Raw genomic sequence first — 23150 nt, forward strand, 5'->3', positions numbered from 1 at the left:
GTCCCATATAGCCATGGTCAGCTAATAAAATGGGACGACCTCTCATTAATTGGAACTAATTTGTTTTGCCATATTTGTAGTCTAATGCCGATTACTTTTCATTTGAGTCCCCATATTGACATGAACGTCTAATATATATGTTTAGAGGAGTTTTGGTGTTGGGGTGGCCCGCTGGGTCCCTGGACCAAGATTTTAATACGATATTCGTTTCCTGGTATCCAATACCTTTCATTTGATAGCCATATTGTGCCCATCGGTACTCTTTTGTTTGGGTTTTTGGGGCAATGAGGAGGGTCCGCTACCATCCGATATCAAAAAATTATATAGCCTATGTTTCCTTCCAGACAAACCTACACAATCTGCGAAAATTAGTTCAGCAGAGTTCCATATAGCCATAATGGGTTTAATGTTCATTTTTGGCGTTTTGAAGGGGTAGGGTGACCCCTATACTTCGATCTGATTTTGTATGCCAAATTCGAAATCTACTCCCGAATATCTTTTATTTGAGCCCCATATTGACATGAACACCGATGAGTACGTAGACTCAAATTTTAATACCATATTCGTATTCAACTTTACAATACCTCTCATTTAAATCCCATATTGTCCCGATCGGTCCACTTTTATTTTTGGGTAGTTCTTTTGGGGAAAGGCGGAGGGTCCGCCCCCTCCCGATATCAAAAAATTATATAGCCAATGTTTCCTTCCAGATCAACCTACACAATCTGTGAAAATTTCAAGGTAATCGGTTCAGCCGTTTTTGAGACTATACGGAACAAATAAACACACCGAGAAACAACCACAAATTCAATTTTATATATAAGAAGAAGAAGATATGGAGTAATCATTCAATTTGAATGAGAAAAATAAAAGAGGAAGAACGCAACATATTTATTCACTGACTAAACACGTTACGAAGTGGCAAAATTGCTTAGGATTTTAATAAAATCACATTTATGAACTCCGAGAAACATTTATTTAAAATTACTTATTTTGTTTGTTTTATTGATATTAGATTGTTTAAATAAAACAAGCAATTGTATGAGACAATTGGGAACTGAGTAAAACAGATAACAAGACAACGAGATAAGTGAATGCAAAAAGAGGCCTTCAGCAAAAAGAAAGATTGATTCAGATTTCGGTGAATGCATGTTGTACAATGCATGTACACGGTACATTTTGCTTCAGAAAAGTATTTTCTTGTCGTCTGCTTTCGTAGTACGAAATTCGTACGAAGACAAAGTGGTTGATTTGGCAAAATCATGGGTAAACACACACACACACACGTGTAGTTTTTTTTTATGAAAAAAAGAAAGAGTTTGCAAACGATTTGTGTGATCAGTTCATCTTTTGAAAATGACAGCGAGATTAGAATACACCAAGCAATGAATGGTGGTTGTTTTTCAAAACTATCTACTCAACAGCAACTTGTTCAGTGTCTCGCTCTTCAGCAGTCTTGAAATACAACGTCATGTGGGTTCAGTGTTCTTGAGTTCAGCAAAAACAGCAACCGGTGTTTATATATGAAGCATTGAACATATAATTAGCCTGTTTTACTGCAATTTGAAACTGTGAGACCTCTCGTCCAGAATGGATATTTTTTACATGTATCTGCCACATAGACCCATTTTGGGCTCAAAATTGGCATCTTTTTTAGGATTTAGCTAAACCGACGGAGAAACCGGACCACTAGGTACTTTAAGCCAATCAGTCTGCCGTTTTTTTTTTTTGTCTTGAAAACACTTGAGACTGTTGGATGCGTACATCAGGGTTCCTTTGCACCCATCGTGGTTACATAGAGAGGAACTTTGGGACAGGTGACTTCATTTTGGCGGCCTTCTTGAACGTAAAAGGTGTTTTTAATAAAGTGGAGTTGGGCTCTTTGTTAGGAAGTCCATTAGAATGGTGTATATGATCTTATATCTGTCGATGTGAAATGTAGCTTTCATTCGGGCTAAGATCAAGATACTAAGCCTTGGTTTAATTCCACTATCAGCAATTATTCGCAACAGGGACCTAGCCTACTCCAGGTGGAAACGTTTTAAAACGCCTAAACTTCATGAGGAATTCCACACGGCAAGAAATAAAGTTAATGCACTCATTAGTGAAATTACGATATTATTCATTCAAATATTATTCGGCGTTAGACACGAAAGGGAAGTGGAGGGTTATAAACGATATCGGAATTGGAAAATTCAAGGCAATTTCGAATTACCATGGTGATATAAATGAATTGAATGAAACTTTTATTAATATTCCGACCTAGACTCGATATAGACTCGACTTTTTACCAACACTCTAATAGGCTTCCGGAAAGCACAAATGTTGATTGCAGTTTTAAGTTTAGATGTGTATCGCACGACGAACTTTTACATTGTCTTAGATCAGTCAAGTCAAATGTTATTGGTCTTGATACCATTGACCCAAGATTCATTAGAATATTAGTTCCTTTCCTTCTGCCTTATTTTACTCATCTCTTTAATTCAGTTCTAATCGCCAGTGCATATCCGACTATTTGGAAAAGACCAAAGATATTTCCAATCCCTTAATCGAATAGTGATTTCCGTCCGATTTCTATACTATGTTACCTCTCGAAAGTTTTCGAGAAGATGAATCTTTGTTGTCCGATAGACAATCCGGGTTTCGTGGCCATCATAGTTGCATTAGTTGAAGTTTCGGAATCAATTAAAAGTGAAATTGTTGATGGCAATGTTATTTTTCTCGTCCTACTAGATCATTCAAAGGCTTTCGACTCGGTTGATCATCAAACTTACATACATATGAAGCTCAGAAGATTTTTCAATTTCAGCGATACTTCTATGAAATTGGTTCAATCATATCTTAGTAAGTGTACATAGGGGATTTAATATCAGAGTCAATTCTAGTGCCCAAGGGAGTTCCACAAGGCTCAATAATTGGACCGGTCCTTTTTTCGCTCTACAGTTATTCCTTAGCGGATCTGTTAATAATAGTAGTGAATGCGTTGCAAAACTCAACGAGGACCTGTCCTGCGTCTACAAGTGGGCTGCAGCAAATGGTTTATTTCTGAACCCCAGAAATCGAAAGTGATTGTTTTTCACAAAAATAAAATATTTAGTTTGCGAGACCTGGATATCACTATAAATCAACAGAAAATTTATATTGTGTCTAGTGCTAAGAACTTAGGCGTGACAGCCGGCAACAGCATTCATATGATTTGACCAAGTTAAAGTAATGCTGTTGCCGGGCAGACATATGCAAAGCTGCGAACTGTGGATAAAATACTCTTATACACCAATCGAAATTGGAATTCAGTAAGCAAAGACATATCTAATTCCTAGTCTGATCTATGGGTGTGAACTTTTTTCATACTGCGATTCACCAAGCCACCGAAAATGAAATGTAGTTAGTATTCAACAGCATTATTAGGAATATCTAAGGTGTAAGTAGAACTCAACATGTTTCTCACTCGGCTACTTCCCTTTATGGCTGTAGCTTCGACAATCTACTTAAAACTAGATCTCTACTATTCTTACATGAAATCATTTGGAAGCAAACACCTAAATACCTCTATGACAAATTAATATTTGCACGATCTAGAAGTGGTAGGATACTTGTCCCTTTTAGAAGAAGTAGCTTAGTATCTGAATGGCAGTTTTATACGAGTACCATACGTCTTTGGAATACTCTTCCTCACAATATGCAAAACATCAGCAACGCGTCAATTAAAAAAAAAAAAGACTTCCCATTTCTCTTCGAATTTATTTTTTTCTTTTAAACAATATTACTTTCTAACCTATTCTAAAGTCTATTTTAACTATTTCACAAAATTCCAAAGTTTATTTTAATTATTTTCTAGAATGATTATTCGAAAATGTTTATTCCTTTAAAAATAGTTTTATTATTTTTTAAGAAGGATATATGACTGATCTCGTAAGCATGCACTTTAACTATAAGATTTAATATTGTTGTGTAGGTATTCTTTACATAAACAATTGGAAATCTGGCACTCATTCTTCAACTCCCTCTGCGGACCAGTAGAACCTTGACTATTACATAGGCCTATTGATCATCTGGCACCTAGTCTACAACTCGCTCTGCGGACCAGTAGAACACCACTAATGAACGGCTATCTTGTGATTATGTTAACTTCGTTGTTATGTGTTGTTTTTGGAAATCGTTGTCTAAATATTTGGGTTAGCTTATGGATAAATAAAACGCTCTTCCCGCTTAATGCTTTGTATTTTAACGTTGGCAACACTAAAGGTACGTTAAATTTTTCAAGTTTAAGATTTTTCAAATATTTGACCCAGCTCGTTTTATCATATTCGGCGAAAATATGTCAAGTTCGTAAATTCTAGATTTTGTTGTCACATAAGACAAATTTTGTTTGTCAAAAAAAAAAAAATCAAATAGCCTTAACCATAAGATCAAAAAAGGCTTTTTATTTGTCCTACATTCTATTGCATGTAAAATTTGTGTTTCCTCGTTTGATTAAACAAAATAATTGCAGTCATTTTGTTTTTGCAACTCCTGGAAATATTGATCTGCGACTCTATAAAGTGTATATATTCTTGATTGTCTTGATATTTTAAGTCAATCTAGACATGTTCTTCTGTGTCCCCGTCGGTAAAACGAATAAAGCTAGCCACTTGAAACATTGATTTAGGTCATTAGAGATTTCAAATGAACCATATCGGTTCAGATTTGGATAAAGCCCCCATATAAATGGATTCATAGATTTGACTTCTTGAGCTCTTAAAGGGCACAATTCTTATCTGATGCGGCTTCAATTTTGCGTAACGACTTCTCATACAACCTATAAAATCGGTGCCATGTATGGTGTAAATCGGTCGCTAACCTGATATAGCTCCCATATAAACCGATCTCCCGATTGTATTTCTTAAGCCCCTAGAGGGCGCAATTCTTATCATCACTATCACCAGAGACCACGGTAGTTAATGAAAAGGAAACTAGATTGAATCCCGCAAGTTCCAGTCCATGGAATTCATAATTTGTGTTTTGTTGGCAGTTTTTGTATAAGCTACCATTACATATTTTTGTTTCCTATAACATATAAGCACAGGTCACAAAAATATTTTTTTATATTAGTACATACATACCTCTCCTCTCAATGAAAAACACAATTTTTTTTGTTTATTAAATTGATACAAAGGCGTGGGAACGAACGAAAGGGTGAAAGTAGTCGTACTGATGACGTCATCATTTTGAGTGGCCGTCAATTTCTCTCTATTGTCACGAATATCCTTCAGGGCGCGCTGAGAAATCTGCCGAGATTAGCGAGGGCCAATGAACTTGGCATGAACCACAGGAAAACTGAGCTGGTGTTGTTCACGAGAAGGAAGAGAAATGGCGAGTTCAGGGGTCCTTGATGGAATGAAGCTGCCGCTATCTCGAATGGCTGAGCGTTATTCTTGGCCTGGGGACCCTTGTGGTTGCAGAGCCTGACCCATGAAGCTTGAAAGTTGATCACCTCGAATTGAATTGCTTGCCAAACACTATTTTATGAGCCGATCAGCTTAATTCTTTTTTTAAATGTATAATGTACCTCTAACTCTAAATTCAACGAGTTTTAAAAAATTGTGCAAATTGTCCCTTCCAATTAAAAATTATTCGCTTCAGTATCAAAAATTTCGAAAATTTTTTTTTTGCAAAATTTTGCATTTGTTTGTAAGAATATAACATCTTTATCGTTTTCTAACATTTTGTTTTTTCTTCCAGTAGGTGTTATCATCTAATGTATATGTTAAAGCCGTCCCGAAATTGACAATTTTCAGACGAAATATCTTTTACCTCAAATTTCTCAAATCGCGAAGCATCGATTCTTAACTTACTTTACTTTAATTGGCTTTGGCAGAACATTTGTTTCATTAGGCGAATATCGAATATCGCTCCAAGCGCCTCGATCTTTGCGCTCCTTCTATATTCTCTGACTCCAAGCTTTAGGGAGTCTCTCACAACTTGATCTTTCTATCGGGCTTTTGGCCGTACCGGTTTGCATGTACCATCGCTCAGTGGGAGAAAATCATAAAAAAAACAGGAAAAAAATATGGGTACAGATATCTCTTTCAAATTTGAAATGGTTTGAGCTGAGGTTAGCGAGATTGTGTTCAACATTCCAAGGCCCTAGGTTGTCCCAACAAAAAAGTCCGCTTGTGGTGTACAATACCTTCGCTGGTTTTGGGGATACACGAGTTTTAATTTTGAATGGAGATATCTTAGTAATTCTTCTTAAATTGAGCAGATACAAGTGTCTTTAAAACCAAAAATAAATTCTGGTCGATTCGTCTGCTTTCGCATGCATCGGAACCATATAACAACAGTGTCTTGTATAGTGTGATCTTCGCCTGTCGAAAGGTGGCCGGGTTTCTAAACTGCTTACTCAATCCAATGTAGCATCTGCATGCCAGTATTATTCTTCGCTTTAATTCTAAGCTGGTGTCATTCGTTTCGGTTACTGCGGTTCCGAGCTATATAAAGTTGCTGACTATCTTATAGTTGTGGTTCCTAACTTTCTCCATTTTTCCTATCAATCCCTATCAAATATTCACACTGCGCCAAATCCTGGAAAAGACCCGAGAAGGACAAATCAACACCTCCCATCTCTTTGTTGACTACAAAGCCGCTTTCGATACTCCTTTACGTTCAAAGGTATTTCAAGCCATGTCTGAGTTTGGTATCCCTGCAAAATTAATACGATTCTGCAGGATGACACTTGCTAATACGCGTTTCTCAGTACGAATAGGAAAGAATCTCTCGGAGCCATTTTACCATTTAACACCAAACGAGGTTTCAGACAAAGAGACATGATCTCATTAATATCCTTTTGGAGAAGATTATACGCGATTCATATGTGAATAGATATGGCACACTAATCACAAGAGAACACATGCTACTCGCCTATGCCGACGACATCGACATCATAGGTCGGTCACCGGAAGTAGTAACTGCAGCCTTTGAAAAAATCGAAAGAGAGTCAGTGAAAATGGGTCTGACAGTAAATGGAAATAAGACGAAGTGGATGGTTTCAACTTTCAAAACGCCTTGTACAACCGAGCAGATAAAGAAAATGGAGAAAGTTGGGAACCACAACTTTGAGATAGGCAGCTATTTTATCTGCCTCAATACCGCCGTAACCGAAACGAATGACACCAATTTTGAGATAAATCGAAGAATAATACTGGTAAACAGATGCTACTTTAGATTAAGTAAGCAGTTTAGAAACTATGCCACCTCTCGACAGACGAAGATTACACTATACAAGACACTGATACTACCCGTACTGTTACAATATTCTGAAGCATGGGTACTTGTGAAAGCAGATAAGGCAGAGCTTGAAGTGTTTCAAAGAAAAATTCTTCGTAAAATATATGGACCAGTTTGCGTTAATGGAGAATATAGGCGACGTATGAACCACGAGCTGTATAAGTTGTATGACGACGATAGCATAGTTACACGTATCAAAATGCAACAGCTGCGTTGGCTAGGTCATGTTGTCAGAATGGATGAAGAAACTCCAGCAAAGAAGTCTTTTGAAGGCAAACACGGTGGTACACCTAAATTTTTTTATTGCAATAGTCCTCTGAAATACTTTTCCAAATATACAGTGCCGGTCAAAATAATAGCACCAGTAAGGTTGTCTGCATACTGGTGTACAATATGCACATTAAAATATTTTTATTGCGTTCATTGTAGGTAAGATAGACAATTATGTTATCTTTTGAAAACTTATGCATTTGTCCATCAAATAACTTTTGTTTATAAAGGGTGATTTTTTTAAAGCTATAGGACTGTTTTTCAAAATAAAAAGATAAAATTCAGAACAATGCATAAAATATTTAATGGAATCTATAGAACCGTCCATATATTTTAATATTTGAAGATTATTTCATGCAATATTGACCGTGACTGCGTTTCAAATGGTCCATCCGCTTAGTCCAATTTTGGCATACTCACGAATACCGGTATCTTACGAATAAATGCTTCAATGTTGTCTTCTAATGCGTCAATTAAAGCGGGCGGGTCTGTATAGACATGAGCTTTAACATTGTCCTACACAAAAATTGTATAAAGGCGTTAAATCGCACGATCAAAGCGGCCAAATGACCGGTCCCGAACGTGAATGTTCACCGAACTCGCCTCTCACTAAGTCCATTGTAACGCGTGTTGTGTGGCATGTGGCACCGTCTTGTTGAAACCACATGTCATGCAAGTCAAGCTCATGAATTTTGGGCAGAAAAATTGGATATCATCCAACGATAGCGCTCACCATTCAGTTACTTTACAATTCGCATCATCTTCGAAGAAGTACGGTCCAATCATGCCAACAGCCCATAAACCGCACCAAACTGTAACTTTTTCTGGATGCATTGGTAGCTCTTGCAATGCTTCTGGCTGATCTTCACTCCAAAATCGACAATTCTGCTTATTTACGTACCCATTGAACCAAAAACGACTTCGTCGCTCAATGGAAAAAGCGCGCGATGAACTTTCTTTACAGAACACGCATTTGATAATAAAATTCAATAATTTGCAAGCGTTGTTCGTTTGTAAGGCGATTTATGGTTAAATTATATACCGAACTGAAGATGTTTGACAGTGAAACAAAACACGAAACGTGCCTCAGTTCTTTAAACCAGTGTTGCCATAAAGATAATAGCTAAAAATCATCCTTTATATTCTAATCGATTTTCCCGTTTTTTTTATTGAATAAATAGACACCAGACGAAATATCGAATAAATAAACAAATCTGAAGACCTCGAGCTTGATTTCACAAAATTTAAATATTCAACTTAAAAGGTCGAACAACTAAAACAAACAATTCGAATTGGAAAATGTTATGATGCGTTGTTACCGCACGATGCTTGTTAAAAAGACATCCTAAACAAAAAAAAATAATTTCATAACAAAACCTGAAAAGCATGGGGATTTTAAGTGTAATGATATGGGGTTAGTTTCCGTACCAATATATTGGATTAGAAATATCATGGATGCAAGCTAACATGTTATCATTCTTCACGAAATTTTGCTACCATATGCCTCCTGTGAAATGCCACTGGTTTGGGTCTTCACACTAGCAAAAAAGTAAAATGTGGTTTACGGACAATTTAAAAAGTGGCCAGAAAAGTCACATCATTTAAACTCGAATGAACATTTGTGAACAGAAATCAAGTAAGGAGAGTACCCAAGAGATCCAACAAAAAATTAAAGACATTGAAATGTAATATAGGGTATCTGGAGCTCTTTTTCCTAAGAAAGATGCCAAAATCTTTTCAATTCTGTTGGAAAACGTCGCTTTGCTGTCATTACATACAAGGGACTCGTCACCAAATTTCATTGCTTCAAACTCTAATTAAAAATCAAAAAGGTAAAAAAAAGTGTTTTACTTCTGATGTACATGCAAATGACGACAACACACACAACAACGCAAACATGTTCCAAACGTGCGTACACAGAAAAAATTAAAAACTATGTTCAATAAGAAATTTCAAATTCGATTAAAAAATTTGCTGAAATCGGACCTATAAAGGAATTTGTATTATTGATTAACCATTTGCAATTTGGATTTATAATTTATTATTATTTTATTTATTATTAACTCAATAAACCATTTATTTAAAATTCGTCATTTCTTTTAAATAACGTTCTTACTTTTTTTATAAAAATAGGTTATGTTAGGTTGGGTTTCAGTTGCAGTTTGCCCTCAGACTCACTTAAAGGCTGGTACTACATTCGCTTTTGGCGATATTACTATTTTTAGGCAATAGATTTTAAAGCAAAACAACTTGATTTCATTCAGCAGAACATTCCCTCATTACTTGTGGTAAAATTTTAATAAATTTTTTAATTTATCATTGCTTTTTATGTAGTGTTTCAAAAAAGTAATCGCAAAAAAATGAGTTTTCAACGGTGAAAAACCAACATAGTAATAGCCATAAGACGTTTTCGTCCATTGTGATACCACAGGAACAGTTCCTACCGTTGAAGCATCCAGATCGCTTTTAAAATCCCAACAACTTGCGAATGTTCACATCCGCTAAATCAGACAGGTTCTCAAAGAAATGAGAACCTAAAGTGGAACTCCTTCTGACTGCTAGGTTGGGACACACACACAGAAGGAGTTCTATAGACTCTTCGTCTTCGATTTCCTCACAGCTTCTGCAAACGTCGTTACTGGCAACCTTCAGTTTGTCAGCATGTTTTCTGATTAGACAGTGACCTGTCATGATGGACCCAATGACTGAGACGTCTGTTCTAGCCAGATGAGGCCACATAGTTTTGAAATGCTCACGGCCCCCTCTTTGTGATCGTCCATCATTCGTTGCCCTTCGGGCCTGGTCCTGAAAACTTAGCTTACATGTCGCTAGAGGCATACCCACCGATTCCAGTTTCCCTGGAATGTGTAAGGTAGTTCCTAGTACAAATTAAAGTTTTGAACTGTTCAACCATATCTTTGAGATCTGCAGTAGTCGAGGGCGGTGGACAGTGGTCGGATAACCTTTTCGATATGACCAGTTTTAGATCTTTAGAGTACATTCCAAAGCCCACCTGGTCGTTTAGTTTGGAACCATCCGCATAGAAGTCTATGTAACTTCTGTTACCAGAAGTTACATAGTAGTTCCAATCGGTTTTATCAGGAATAGTGATACAGTACTTTTTATCAAAATTCGGTTTAGAGAGGGTGTAATCCACACTGCCTGGAACATCGGACATTGTATCAAGGACATGACTAAAGAGGATCTACCTTAGCCTCACAGCAGAGGTCGCAGCAATTTGTCTCGCCGCAATGTCCAGAAGCATTAGGTGCAGCTTTAAATTCAGTGCATCAGATAGTGTCGTCCTCAGTGCAGGTTGATGCCTAGAAACTCCAACTGCTTCATAATTGATGTCGGTTTTACTTTATTTAAAGCACCTTCGATGTCAAGAAATGCTACCATTGTATATTCCTTGACAGCTAGAGAACCACCTATGTAGCCGACTAGATCATTAAGGGCTGTTTCAGTGGATTTGCCTTTGCTATATGCATACTTCTGCCGCGACAGGCGATCTCTAAGGATCTTTGCACTAAGATATGTTTCTATCAACCTCACAAGAGTCTTCAGCATAAAGGATGACAGTCTAATAGGTCGAAAATATTTCGCCTTCGTGTGGTAGGGTTTTCCTGCTTTCGGAATGAAAATGACGTTCGTGTCAATCCATCCCACAGGTATATATGATATTTGATACAAGCTGAGTATATCTTCATAAGCCAGGGAACCAGTCTATCAGACACACCTTGTAATTCAACCGGTGATACATCATCAGCGCCTCGCGACTTAAAGGAGTCGAAACTTCTTATCGAAACTTCTTATCGCCCAATGGATTTTCGACTCGGACACAATTTCCCTAATGGCTCCTGACGAATGCATATCAGTGACAACCTCTTCTGGCGCCACGTTGTTCGTTGGAGAATTTCCCGAGTAGTTCTAGTGCTTCCTCACTAGTTCTAGTGTTTCCTCACTAGACATTGCCCATATATTCTTTGACTTCCGAATATACCCCACCGTAATAGGTCTCGAGGACAGAATCTTCCTTAGCCTAGAGGCCTCAAATGTATCCTCCACGGAACTGCAGAATTCTACCCAGGATTTGTTCTGGTCTTTCTAAGCTCGTCCTTGCTTGGCATTAGGGCATGCTGACACAAGCGAGTCATTTAGGGCCTTCGCGATCCGCTTGACCACTATGTCTGTATCCTTCGTAGTTTCCACTTCCTTTTCTAGTCTAGAAGGAATAGTGGTGCAGAATTTGTGCCGAAATTTATCCCACTCTTCTGTTTAGCCGAGGGACCACTACTGCAGTATTTTCTCCAAGATTGAAATTAATATAACGATGATCGGAGAAGCTTTGGTCATCCAACACTTCCCAGTCGCATATTCTTCCACTTATATCTTTCGATACAAAGGTAATATCTTGTACCTCCTGCCTGTTCCTGGTAATAAAGGTCGGTTTATCCCCTTTATTACAAATCGCCAGATTTCAACTTATAATATATTCAATAAGCGGCTCACCCCTATCGTTGGCATTCGAACTTCCCCATATCTGATAATGTCATTAGCATCACTTCCTACAATTAGGTTTTTCTTCCCTACGGAAGCAGCTTCAACCAGTGACTTAAAGTTTAAAGGCTGGAGATGTGGTCGATAGTTCCTCAGATAAGTGTTCAGCAACAACTGCTGAGTCGCCTCCTGATACCCCAACCCCACCGCTTCTATAGACCTTCAGTTTCATCTTGTTGAATTCGTAGGATAGAACTCCAGCCGAGACAGCCGGAGTTACGTACGAATACTGCATGTCTCCGGTCGCAATCTCAGGGATTACAAAGCTTAGTCTCCCAAGTATTGATTCAAGATCTGAAGGAATCCTTGTTATCCAAGCCATTGGTCAAGAAGGAGTATCTTCCTTCTTAACTAAATCCAGTGCTGCGCCAGGCCAGATTCCGCAAGGACATCAAAGTACACAGATGACAGCCTATTGACTATCCCACTCCAATTGTGCCAAGATATGCAGGTCTATTCTCCACCCTTGTCGAGAACTACCATCACCAAACCGTCCTTAGCGACATTAGCAAAGGTTCTTCCATCCATATTACTATTTTTTGCCTAAGGTCTTTTGAGGATGCGATTCCCTTTAGGTGCCAGGACTGCGGTGCGATTTCCGAATCTAGACGTGTATCCTTTGGGAAAGCCTGTGCCTTGACCTTAAGACCCAAATCGGGTGTTTTCGGCGCAATTTTCCACCAGTCGAGGTCTCAGTAGAAAGCAACATGTTACGGCCTGATACCACCACCGCATCTGTAAGGTCTTTGGAGTCCATTCTCAGCCTACCCCCGGGCTCTAAATCTGCAGCTCCACTGGAATCAGACGCAGATCATCAATGGCCTAATGGATAACACTATTCTTGAGTGACTTAAAATTCTCTCCGAAAATTACAAACTACTACAAGTTACAGAAAATTCTTGCAAAGCGAGATAAAAATACGTTCGCTGCACTCAAAGGATCAAACAAGAATCTGTGACGGACTATGTGGCGGGCGAATTTTTCTTCGATGGCGATCTGAAGGTTGGTCTGGGTCGCTCTGTCTACACGGATGGGTCCAAGCTGGATGGAGCACCGGGGCAGGAGTTTTTGTTGAATTTCCAGAATTTAGGGAGTCACATAGACTTCTCGATGGGTGCAGTTTTTTTTTCAGGAAGAGGTTCTTGCGATTCTCAAGGCTTTGGATATGATCCTGGGTCAGGAGCGGTGACCCTCTCAAATTGTCAAGAGTTATGTGGACAGTCAGGCGGCGCTGAATGCCGCGGCTGCTGGTCTCCTGAAACCGAGGCTTATCGGGAAATGCTAGCAGCGTGACTGTTGCAGTGGGCTGCTGTCAGATTGTGATGGGTTGGGCCATTAAAGGGTGGGGTGAAACGAAGCGGCTGATAAGCTGACCACGATTGGGTGGCGGATGCACTGTGGAAGTGCGACGCCAATGGTGGCTGTTTGGGATGACGGATTCCTACTATGACGAATGTGGTGGATCGGTGAGGGCAGGGTTGCCAAGGCCCTGTGGTCGAAGTTCTCCAGAACGAGAACGCGAAAATTCTCGAGCTAAGGAAGCGTGACTTTGGATTGTTGATGGGAGTTTTGAGTGGCCACTGCAATGTCAGGTCGATGATATAGCGATGAGCTCGGGAAAATGAGAATTTCTACAGGGTCTGTGGGGATGAGGAGTAGTTGGAAACGGTGAAGCATCTGCTGTGCCTGTGCCCGCGATTACGGGGAGAAGGCGTAAGTGAAGAGGTCTTCTCTTCACTGAGCTCTCCACAATCTTTCGACCCCAAGTGATTCAGAACTTCAGCGAGGGTCTTGGATGGCAGACGGGCTGCCCTCTAGTCGGGGACACTTCTTTCGGTCCCTATGCCAGATTTTTTTGTTTTTATTTATATTTTTCTAAAATCTTTCCAGGACGAATGTCTTTTCTTTCTAGGACGAACACTATGGAACAGAGGTCTACGAGAAAAGCAGTTGGCAACTGCTGTTGCCAGGCACGTGTCCTTAACCTAACCTAGCCGTGGTAGGAACCTGCCAAAAAGGGCAAAACTGCTTATAACCAATCATCCCAGAACAAAGCACTCACATTTATTTCAACGCTGACAAGTGGCAGCTATTCTAAAGGTTAGGTTGTTTTATTTACCGGTCTAGCAGATTCCCTAGCTTATGGAATAAGTAAATCGCTCTTCCCGCCAAATGCTTTGTACGTTAACGTCGTCAGCACTGTCATCAAAAAACAAACAAAATATGTCATTTTAATTAAATGTTTAGTTTTTAATACAAAATACGATCGGCAATCAATTAATGTTGGTCCAAAAAAGCAAGCAGTCTTAAGGACCCAAAACAATTGTTGGTAAAGGTCTGAGCCTGCCATTCACTTAATGTTTGCTTTCACCTGTTCTCGGCAAATGGTAAATGTAAATGGTAAAAATAATAAAAAAATACTTACTTCCACCTCCGGTTATAATTGCAGGCGACTGCTGCTGTGCTGAATGCATTTTGTTGGGTCTTTCGTTTTGTTCATGATGATGTTCAGCGATTTTGGATTTTTGCTGACTATTTTCTACATCGGAGGCAAATTTAATTTGTTGGCCAGAAGAGCCAGACGAACGTCGGTATTGATTTGGGTTATTATTGCTGCGGTTGTAGCGATGGTTGCTATTGCCAGCACTAACACTTGAATTATTATTTTGCTGCTGTTGGACATTGTCAACCATACCGTTGGAATCATTAAACAGATTTTGTAATGCTTGCAAACGACGATTTCCCTGTGCATTACGAGAAGCATTCGGATTGTACTGATTATAGGAAGTATAAGTGTTTCTATTATGGATCTGTTGCTGTTTGGCTACATGGGCTGCAGCGTTCAACTGTAAAATTTTCTGCAGTCCGAAAACGTTTGTTTGCTCCTCAATCTTTCGTTTAATCAGAGCATTTTGCATAATTAGATGAGCATGTGTTTGTAACTCCTCCTGGCTCATTGGTTGCATTGTTGAGACGCGTTTACCATGACATTGTTGCTGTTGTTGTTGTTGTTGCTGGGCAGCTAAAGTTTGCTGAACGATGGCTAAATTTTGAAGATTTTGTAACTGATTAACAAGTAAGTTGTTGGATAAAATATCGAAGTGCTGCTGCTGTTGTTGTGCTGATGTAAATGTCAGAACAGCTGTTATAGCCTCTCGATCTCTCTGAGGCAGCCGCGGATTTGCCAGTTGAACAAACAAACCATGCTTTGAAATATCTCCTGTTTATAAATGATAAAACGTAAAAGGGAACATTAATAATATATACAATATATATTTTAAAATAAGAAGGGAAATTATGTGGTCAAATCTAATTATATCCACTAGTATATTAAATTGGATCTGTCATATCCAATAATATAGGGTACCAGATATATTTCACACATAGATAAAACTCTTTCTGATATAAAATTGTTTTATTAACAAATCTAGCGGATTCGTTACCTTTATGCAGAAATAAAACGCTCTTCCCGCTAAATGCTTTGTATTTTAACGTTGGCAACATAATCAATTATCAACAAAACAAGAACAAAATAATTTATATAAATATTTCTCAGAGTTCAAAAATGTATTTTTTTTTTCAAATCCTAAGCAATTTTTTTAATATGTTGCGTTCTTCCTCTTTTAATTTTTGTCATTCCGATTGAATGATGACACCATGTGTTTTGATAAACGGCGATAATAAGCGTGGGGACTCTGATCGAAAGCATTGAACGAGAATACAGCGTTTTTATACCTGTTGAACTCTGCGAAATTAGGGCTGTGGTGCAAATACCAGCTGAATCAGAATTGACAGTGAAATTTCCATTAGAGTCTGATTATTATGCACAAGACCGAGTATGGGCCGATTGCTGCGAACATCGATATAACTGATGTCAAACGCTTCACCAGATGCAATCCTTCCAATGAAGGTAGGAGAATCAATTCGCACTCGATAATGTTGTCTCTCTGTGGAGACAGATTACCATCCCACGTATATTGAAATAAGGTCTTCTTTCCGGTGAAACCGTTCATTGAGCGCATTCTTCAATGTAAGAGACGTAGGAAGTACGGGCACTCCGCCGGAGTCTGTATTCGATCGCACGAACTATGCCTACGATGCGGTGTCGCACATACGGGCATTTGTTCATTATTACACAAATGCATTAACTGTGGAGGACCACACGACTAAAGGTCTAATCGATATGAAATTTGAGAACGAATTAGGCAAAAGGTCAAAAAAGAAGCTGATGAAAAAGCACCGAAATTACCGAAATTACGAAGCAATCCATTTCTCCGGCATCTTCAATTTTTCGCGGGAAGAATTTCCCGAATTCCCGAAACTCGAACGAACTCAGATATATCTAGTAACACTAAGGAGTTTACTGCTACTCAAGTCTAGTTCAATATAAATTTGCTTTGCAACTCCACATCAATTGAAAACATCCAGATTAATCCAGTACCTAACTATACCATTAACAACGACAATTCTCAAACAATTACAATCACAACTGATCTCATCAGAACTCGAAATTCTAATCATTTATCCATAACCCCCGATAGTTGCATCAATACACCCTTACATCTTTTTGAGACATTTCAAAAAGAAAAAATGAAGCGCTTTGACGACCATGAGGATTCTTCAAACTAACTTAAAAAGCATTAGAACTAAGAAACCGCAATTGTCTCAATTCCTGAAAGATTCAGGGGTAGACATTGCTTACATATCAGAGACATACCTGGATAACTTAAATGATTTCTCAATTCCCAGCTATGGCATTTTAAGGAAAGACCGGATTACCTACGGGGACGGCGTCGCCATTCTAATAAACAAATTTGTTAAATTCACCAACATTAACATCAATATTGTAAATAGAAGTAATAGCATGTTGTATGAACAGCGAAATTAGCAAAATTGTAATCATATCCACTTTTATTTCCTTTAACGTCACCTTTAACAAAGCAGATCTTATGAACATTATTTCATTCATTCAGCTAAATGCCAAAATTATTGCGTGGCGATTTCAACTGTCGCCAGATATGGGGTTGCACCAATACTGATAAGCGAGGAGAAAATATGCTTCAATTTATAAAGGACAGAGACCTTGTGCTTCTGAATGACGAATCACTTACATACTTTAGCATTACGACCCCTCGGCATTGGACTTATCAATCTGTAGCCCTGCGAATGCTCTGGTTACTTCTTGGTATACTATAAATGAATGCTTTGGTTCTGACCACTGTGCCAAAGTTATGGATTTATGCATACACGCAACATGTCGCAAAAATACCTGTGGAATACCAAAACAAGACCGTCTTAATGGTGGTATAGCTGAAATATTTAATGATGAACAATATTCACACTTCCGTGCGGAGTTTCCATGCTACTTCTCCCATCGGATGCTTCGCAAGGCGGTTGATTGTGGAAAGCTCATCAGATATGACGGCAACAGCAAAAAGTTAGCACAACGAATACGAACACGACGGGTCCGTGCAATAGGGTCGGCAGCGGGTGAATCAAAGAAATGGCCAACGGTGGCACTCGCATACTTTCTGAAGATTTACCACCAAGAAAACCCGGCCCAGAGGGTCGATGGTAGCTCCAATACTAGGTACCCTTGCGATGGCCCAATCCGCCATCTATGAGAAATAACGGAACTGACAACCCCCCGATGACGACCTATGGATTCGGAACACTGTTTATGATTGGAACATGCCGATCTGACGTTCAGAACTTTCTCAGAAGTATCGAGACTTTACCATTGTCCATTGTCAAACTACAATGGCCGAAATCCGGAACTATGGAACTTTAAAGTGGCTACTACTTCATTTTTTCAGGCAATGAAATCCACCGAATATATGGGGTCGGTATTTTACTGTAGCCAAAAGCAAAGCGAGCTCTTCCATCATACAATATTATATCTGAATGCATCGTGACGGCAATATAAAATTCAAAATTCCGCAAAATATTTATTGTCAAATGTTACGCGCCAACCGTACGGATCAATTCTATTCCCAACTCGACTTAGTGACAAGCTCTCTACCAAAAGGAGACATTAAAATTTTTATGGGATATTTTAATGCCAAGGTGGGCAATAACAGGTTTGCCAGTGTTTTCCGATTACAAGTGAATATCCCCAATTAAAATCCTCAAATAATTTTGAAACGCTTTTTATAGAAAAACATTTTGAATTAATTTCTTGGACAAAAATATTTTCTATTGAAAATATGAGAATATGAAGTCACGGATATAAAATTTGTAAAGTCGTAAAAAGTGAACATCTATATAGGGTTTTTTTTTAGCATTACACATTCAAAGCAAATCAGGCGTAATGGAAAGATAACCTTTGACAAAATGGGCTGAATAGATTGTTTTCGTTAGTCGATAACGCGTGCTTACACTGTATTATATAAAAAAAATTCCTCCCCAAAAAAATCCCCAATATCCCCAAGTCCCCAAGTCCAAAATTTAGTCCCCATTTTCGAAAATGAATCCCCAATTTGAAGTGAAATCTCAAAAATGGCAACACTGGGAAATAACAACAATAATCTACAATAAATCATGGGAATGCAAGGATTTGGCGATACCAAGAATGGCACAAAAATCCCCCATAAAAATATACACAAATACTCTTGGAAATCGCCAGATGGAAACACCCGTAATCAAATCGACCACGTACTTATCAGCAAATTCTATCTGTGCTCGCTGATGGATGTAAAAACTAGACGAGAAGCTGACACCGATAGTGACCACTTGATCTTAGTGGCCACTCTACGACTATGCCCAGCCGTCGTCAAAAGGACTCAAACAAAAAGCACAAAATTTAACCTCTTAAACCTAAAAGAACCCGAAACAGCCCGCGAATACAAGACAACATTAACGGAAAAGCTGTAAAATAACACCCATACATGGGCCGACATAACACCAGCATGTACGAAGACGGCCACCTATATCACATACATTGCTCGACGATCCCAAAAACCATGGATATGCAACGAAACTATAGAGGAAATAAAACAAACGGAAACGTCTACGCAACGCTCTGCTACGGGCAAAATCAAGTGTAACAAAAACCTCAGCCAGGACTGAATATCGCGCCTCTGCCTCGCTGGACTATGCTGCCAGAGCAAGCCGAAAATACAGCTAACATTGGAAACATGCGTGGTGTTTACGAGTCAATAAAACAAATGGGCTGCAACAATATAAGGCCAACGAAAAAAAAAGATGAGGACGGGTCGGAATTAACAACTCCCGAACAGCAATTAGAGCGATGACGCGGTCTCTTCAGCACCGAAGGACACGCAACGTGCGCCGAAACCCACGCAGGGATATATCTACAGCCCAATTACGAAGAAATGAAATCGTGCTGGTCGCACTCAAAAACGGCAAATCAGCCGGCCCTAACAATATACCTTCTGAATTGTTGCGTTATGGGGCACACCCCATAGCTCAAACGATCACCCAAATAATCGGACGCCAGGGATACAAACGCTGTCTCCTCGGAATGGAAAACAGGGATCATGGTCACAATCCCAAAGAAGGGTGACCTCACCCAGTGTAAAAGTGATGGCAAGTCTTCTTCTGCAGCGTTTTTCGCCTGCTTTCGGCCAGGACGTTCTTGTGCCGACCACATTTACTGCCTGCGCATAATCATTGAACAGTCTGCATAACTTAATACACACCTATACCTTTTATTCATCGACTTCTAGTGGTCATCTAACACAGTTTCGAGAACTTCAATGTGGAGTACGCTGTTGAATAAGGACATCCCTGAAAAGATCGTCACACTAAATAGGCAAAGAGAGTCAATGGCAAAGAGAGCCAACCTATCGGGATCGATAAAGGAGTGAAGCAGGGTTGCATACTATCGCCGGCGCTATTTTTAATTTTATTAGACTCCGTATTAGAAGCTGCTAATGCTGAGGCACCCTATGGCATACGCTGGGGCATAAACGACGACTTCCTTGGAAACATCGACTACGCGGATAACATATGCCTCTTTGTGCATCACTGGAATTGGAACGACTGAATGAAAATGCTGGCAAAGTAGGTCTGAAGATAAACATAGCAAAGAAGAAAATAATGAGGATAAGAACATCAAATTTGACCCCGCTCACTAGGATCGGAAGCAGCCATATCAACAAAGCTAGAAGCGCCTTTCTTAAACCCAACAAAGTTTGGAGATGCAGTGACATCTCACATAATAAAAAAGTCAGAATCTTCAACTGTAGTGTGAAATCTGTTTTATTGTATATTATCGCTTGACACAAGCGACTACCAGCAAAATCCAAGTTTTTATAAATCGCTGCCAGCGACAAATACTTCGAATTGAACAAACACTTCCCCTGTCGGTGTAGAGATCCGGAAGAGAAAATGGACTTGGTTGGGTCATATCCTACGCCGACCGCGCGATGTTATAGCCAGAAATGTCCTCGAGTGGAACCCGCAATGACAGCGAAGGAGGGGACGCCCGAAAAAAACATGGATCCGCTGCACGAAAACAGAGTTGGAATCAACCCATATATCGTGGAATATATATACATTTTCCCCGGCCGATACGGGATGACTTTGAGCACTACACAGGCTGGAACTTTGAGCTCCGACTTGTGTGGTGCCCATCGTTATCACGATACCAATCGCCGCTTCAATGAACTGCCACCCCCCTCTGATGTGCTTGTGGCCGAGAGGAAATTCCGAGACATCATCAACGCAGCAGCCGCTCGCTTTATACCAGCCGGTCGAATACCGCAAGTGCGACCCAATTTCCCGGCGCAAGCAGTGGTACTCGCAGACGAGCGTGATGGGATTCGTGCTATGGACCCCGCTAACCCCAGAATCAGCGAGCTGAATCTGGAAATAAACAGGGTAGTCAACGAACATAAGCGGAATTTGTGGCTGGAACACTTGGAGCAATGTAACTTAGGCACCGGCGCGGGCAAATTGTGGGCCACTGTTAAGTCTCTCTCGAACCCCGGTAGACGGGACGACAGGACCTCAGTCACTTTTGGCGAGTTAACCGTGACTGATCCGAAGAGATGCGCCAGGTTGTTCAACCGTCAATTTATCGTGCATCCCGAGAGAGACAGGGCAAGGAGGAGAGCCATTCGCCGTATTCGTGGTCTCCGAGCCGATGAACAGCCATCACAATTTACCGTGGGCGAAGTTACGAATGTCATCCGTGGCGCCAAATCTTCCAAGGCGTTGGGCCCCGACGGAATCTCTACATTGATGCTGAAGAATCTGGATTTACCTGGAGTTGAGTACCTTACCACTGTCCTTAACCTGTCATTGAACACTCTTATAGTTCCCGATGTCTGGAAAATGGGCAGAGTGATCCCGCTACTGAAGCCTGGTAAAGACCCGAGTTTGGGGGAGTCGTACAGACCGATCTCCCTTCTCTCACCAGTGGCTAAGACGCTTGAGGCATTACTCCTCCCGAGCCTCGTAGGAGAATTTCCATTCGCCGAGCATCAACACGGATTTCGGAGACTGCACAGCACAACAACAGCTTTGCATGCCATCACCACGCACATTTGCCGTGGCTTCAATCAACCCAGGCCATGTGAAGGGACGGTCCTCGTGGCATTGGACCTATCGAAGGCATTCGACACGGTCAGCCATGCCAAATTATTTGAGGACATCGCCAACACGTCCCTCCAGCCACGCCTTAAACGTTGGGTCGCGAATTATCTGTGTGGCCGCCAGTCATTTGTGGAATTTAGGAATAAGAAGTCAAAACACCGTAGAGTGAAACAGGGAGTTCCCCAAGGCGGGGTGATATCTCCGGCTCTGTTTAACCTCTACCTATCCTTCATCCCACCTCCTCCAGACGGCATAGAGATCGTATCATATGCGGACGACTGTACGATCTTGGCATCAGGCCCCCCACCCATTGATGACATCTGCGATAGGTTGAACGTCTACCTCAACGAGCTTGCCTCATATTTCGCTGCAAGAAATCTGAAGATATCCGCCACCAAATCTTCAGCCACACTGTTCACTACAAATACGCGTGAGGTGAATTCTGAGCTGACTGTGATGGTCGATGGAGAATTGATTCCGACCATCAAGTGTCCCAAAATACTTGGCGTCACATTTGACAGCTCCTACACTTTCTCCCCACATGCCACAGCAATCTGCAATAAAGTCAAAAGTAGAAACAAGGTCCTCAAGTCACTCGCTGGCAGCACTTGGGGTGCAGACAAAGAAACCTTGTTGACCACGTACAAAGCAATTGGCCGGTCTGTGGTAAGTTATGCAGCGCCAGTGTGGTCACGTCAGCTTTGTGACACGCAGTGGAATAATATTCAGATCTGTCAGAATGCCGCCCTCCGAACTGCGACGGGCTGCCTCCTTAGTTCTCATGTGGACCACCTCCACCAGGAGACAAAGATCCTACCAGTGCGAAGACATAACTACATGCTGTCTAAGCAATACCTTTTGGGCTGTTATCGCAGAAATCATCCAAATCATCATCTTGTTGATAGATACCCACCGCCCAGAAGCCTTAAGGTAGATCTACATGATCTAGAGCGTGAGGTCCAGCGCTACAAGAGAGAACCTCTAGATCAAGCGGCATATCAAGCGGGTCTGAACAACATTCATGCAGACACGGTAGCAGACGCGTTAACTGGCTACCGGGTGAATGTAGTCCTTGGAGAACGACCGCCACCCATTGCACCCGAAGAAATCGACCTCCCCCGGCAAACCAGAGTGATTCTGGCTCAATTACGTTCCGGCAGATGCAGCCGCCTCAATTCTCACAGAGCTAGGATTGATGCCGACGTGCAAGATGTATGTCCCGACTGTAACCAGGGACCGCACGACACACGTCACCTGTTTAACTGCCCGGCCAGACCCACTCGACTCAGACCCAGATCCCTGTGGACGCACCCCATCTTAGTCGCGGAGTTCCTGGGTCTTGACACTCAACAGAATCAAGCAGACGAAAGATAGTACACAATAAACTGCTACAACAACAACAACAACGGGAAGCTTAGCTGAAAGCTACCGGGCGCGTCCACAGGTTGCGGATGGTGGAAAGCTCCATTTTTATGCGGAGTAGCTGCAAATGC

The 23150-nt window shown here is 40.6% G+C and overlaps 1 protein-coding gene across 2 annotated transcripts in view; it reads right to left on the minus strand.

The window, feature by feature from the left end:
* LOC106093049 (protein cup) overlaps nt 1–23150 on the minus strand; it is a 153907-nt gene that overhangs the window by 20232 nt on the left and 110525 nt on the right. The window contains exons 6-7 of one of the 2 annotated variants that reach the window (XM_013260023.2): nt 14522–15316; nt 14369–14467 (exon numbers count right to left, since the gene is read on the minus strand). In XM_013260023.2, coding sequence (XP_013115477.2) covers nt 14451–14467; nt 14522–15316 — 812 coding nt within the window. In that variant the 3' untranslated portion in view covers nt 14369–14450. Of the gene's footprint in view, nt 1–14368; nt 14468–14521; nt 15317–23150 lie in introns of those variants that run through there. The other variant, XM_059365979.1, reaches the window with a different exon arrangement.

This window comes from Stomoxys calcitrans, chromosome 3 (genome assembly GCF_963082655.1).
Source record: "Stomoxys calcitrans chromosome 3, idStoCalc2.1, whole genome shotgun sequence".
In the NCBI taxonomy this organism is placed as follows: Eukaryota; Metazoa; Arthropoda; class Insecta; order Diptera; family Muscidae; genus Stomoxys; species Stomoxys calcitrans.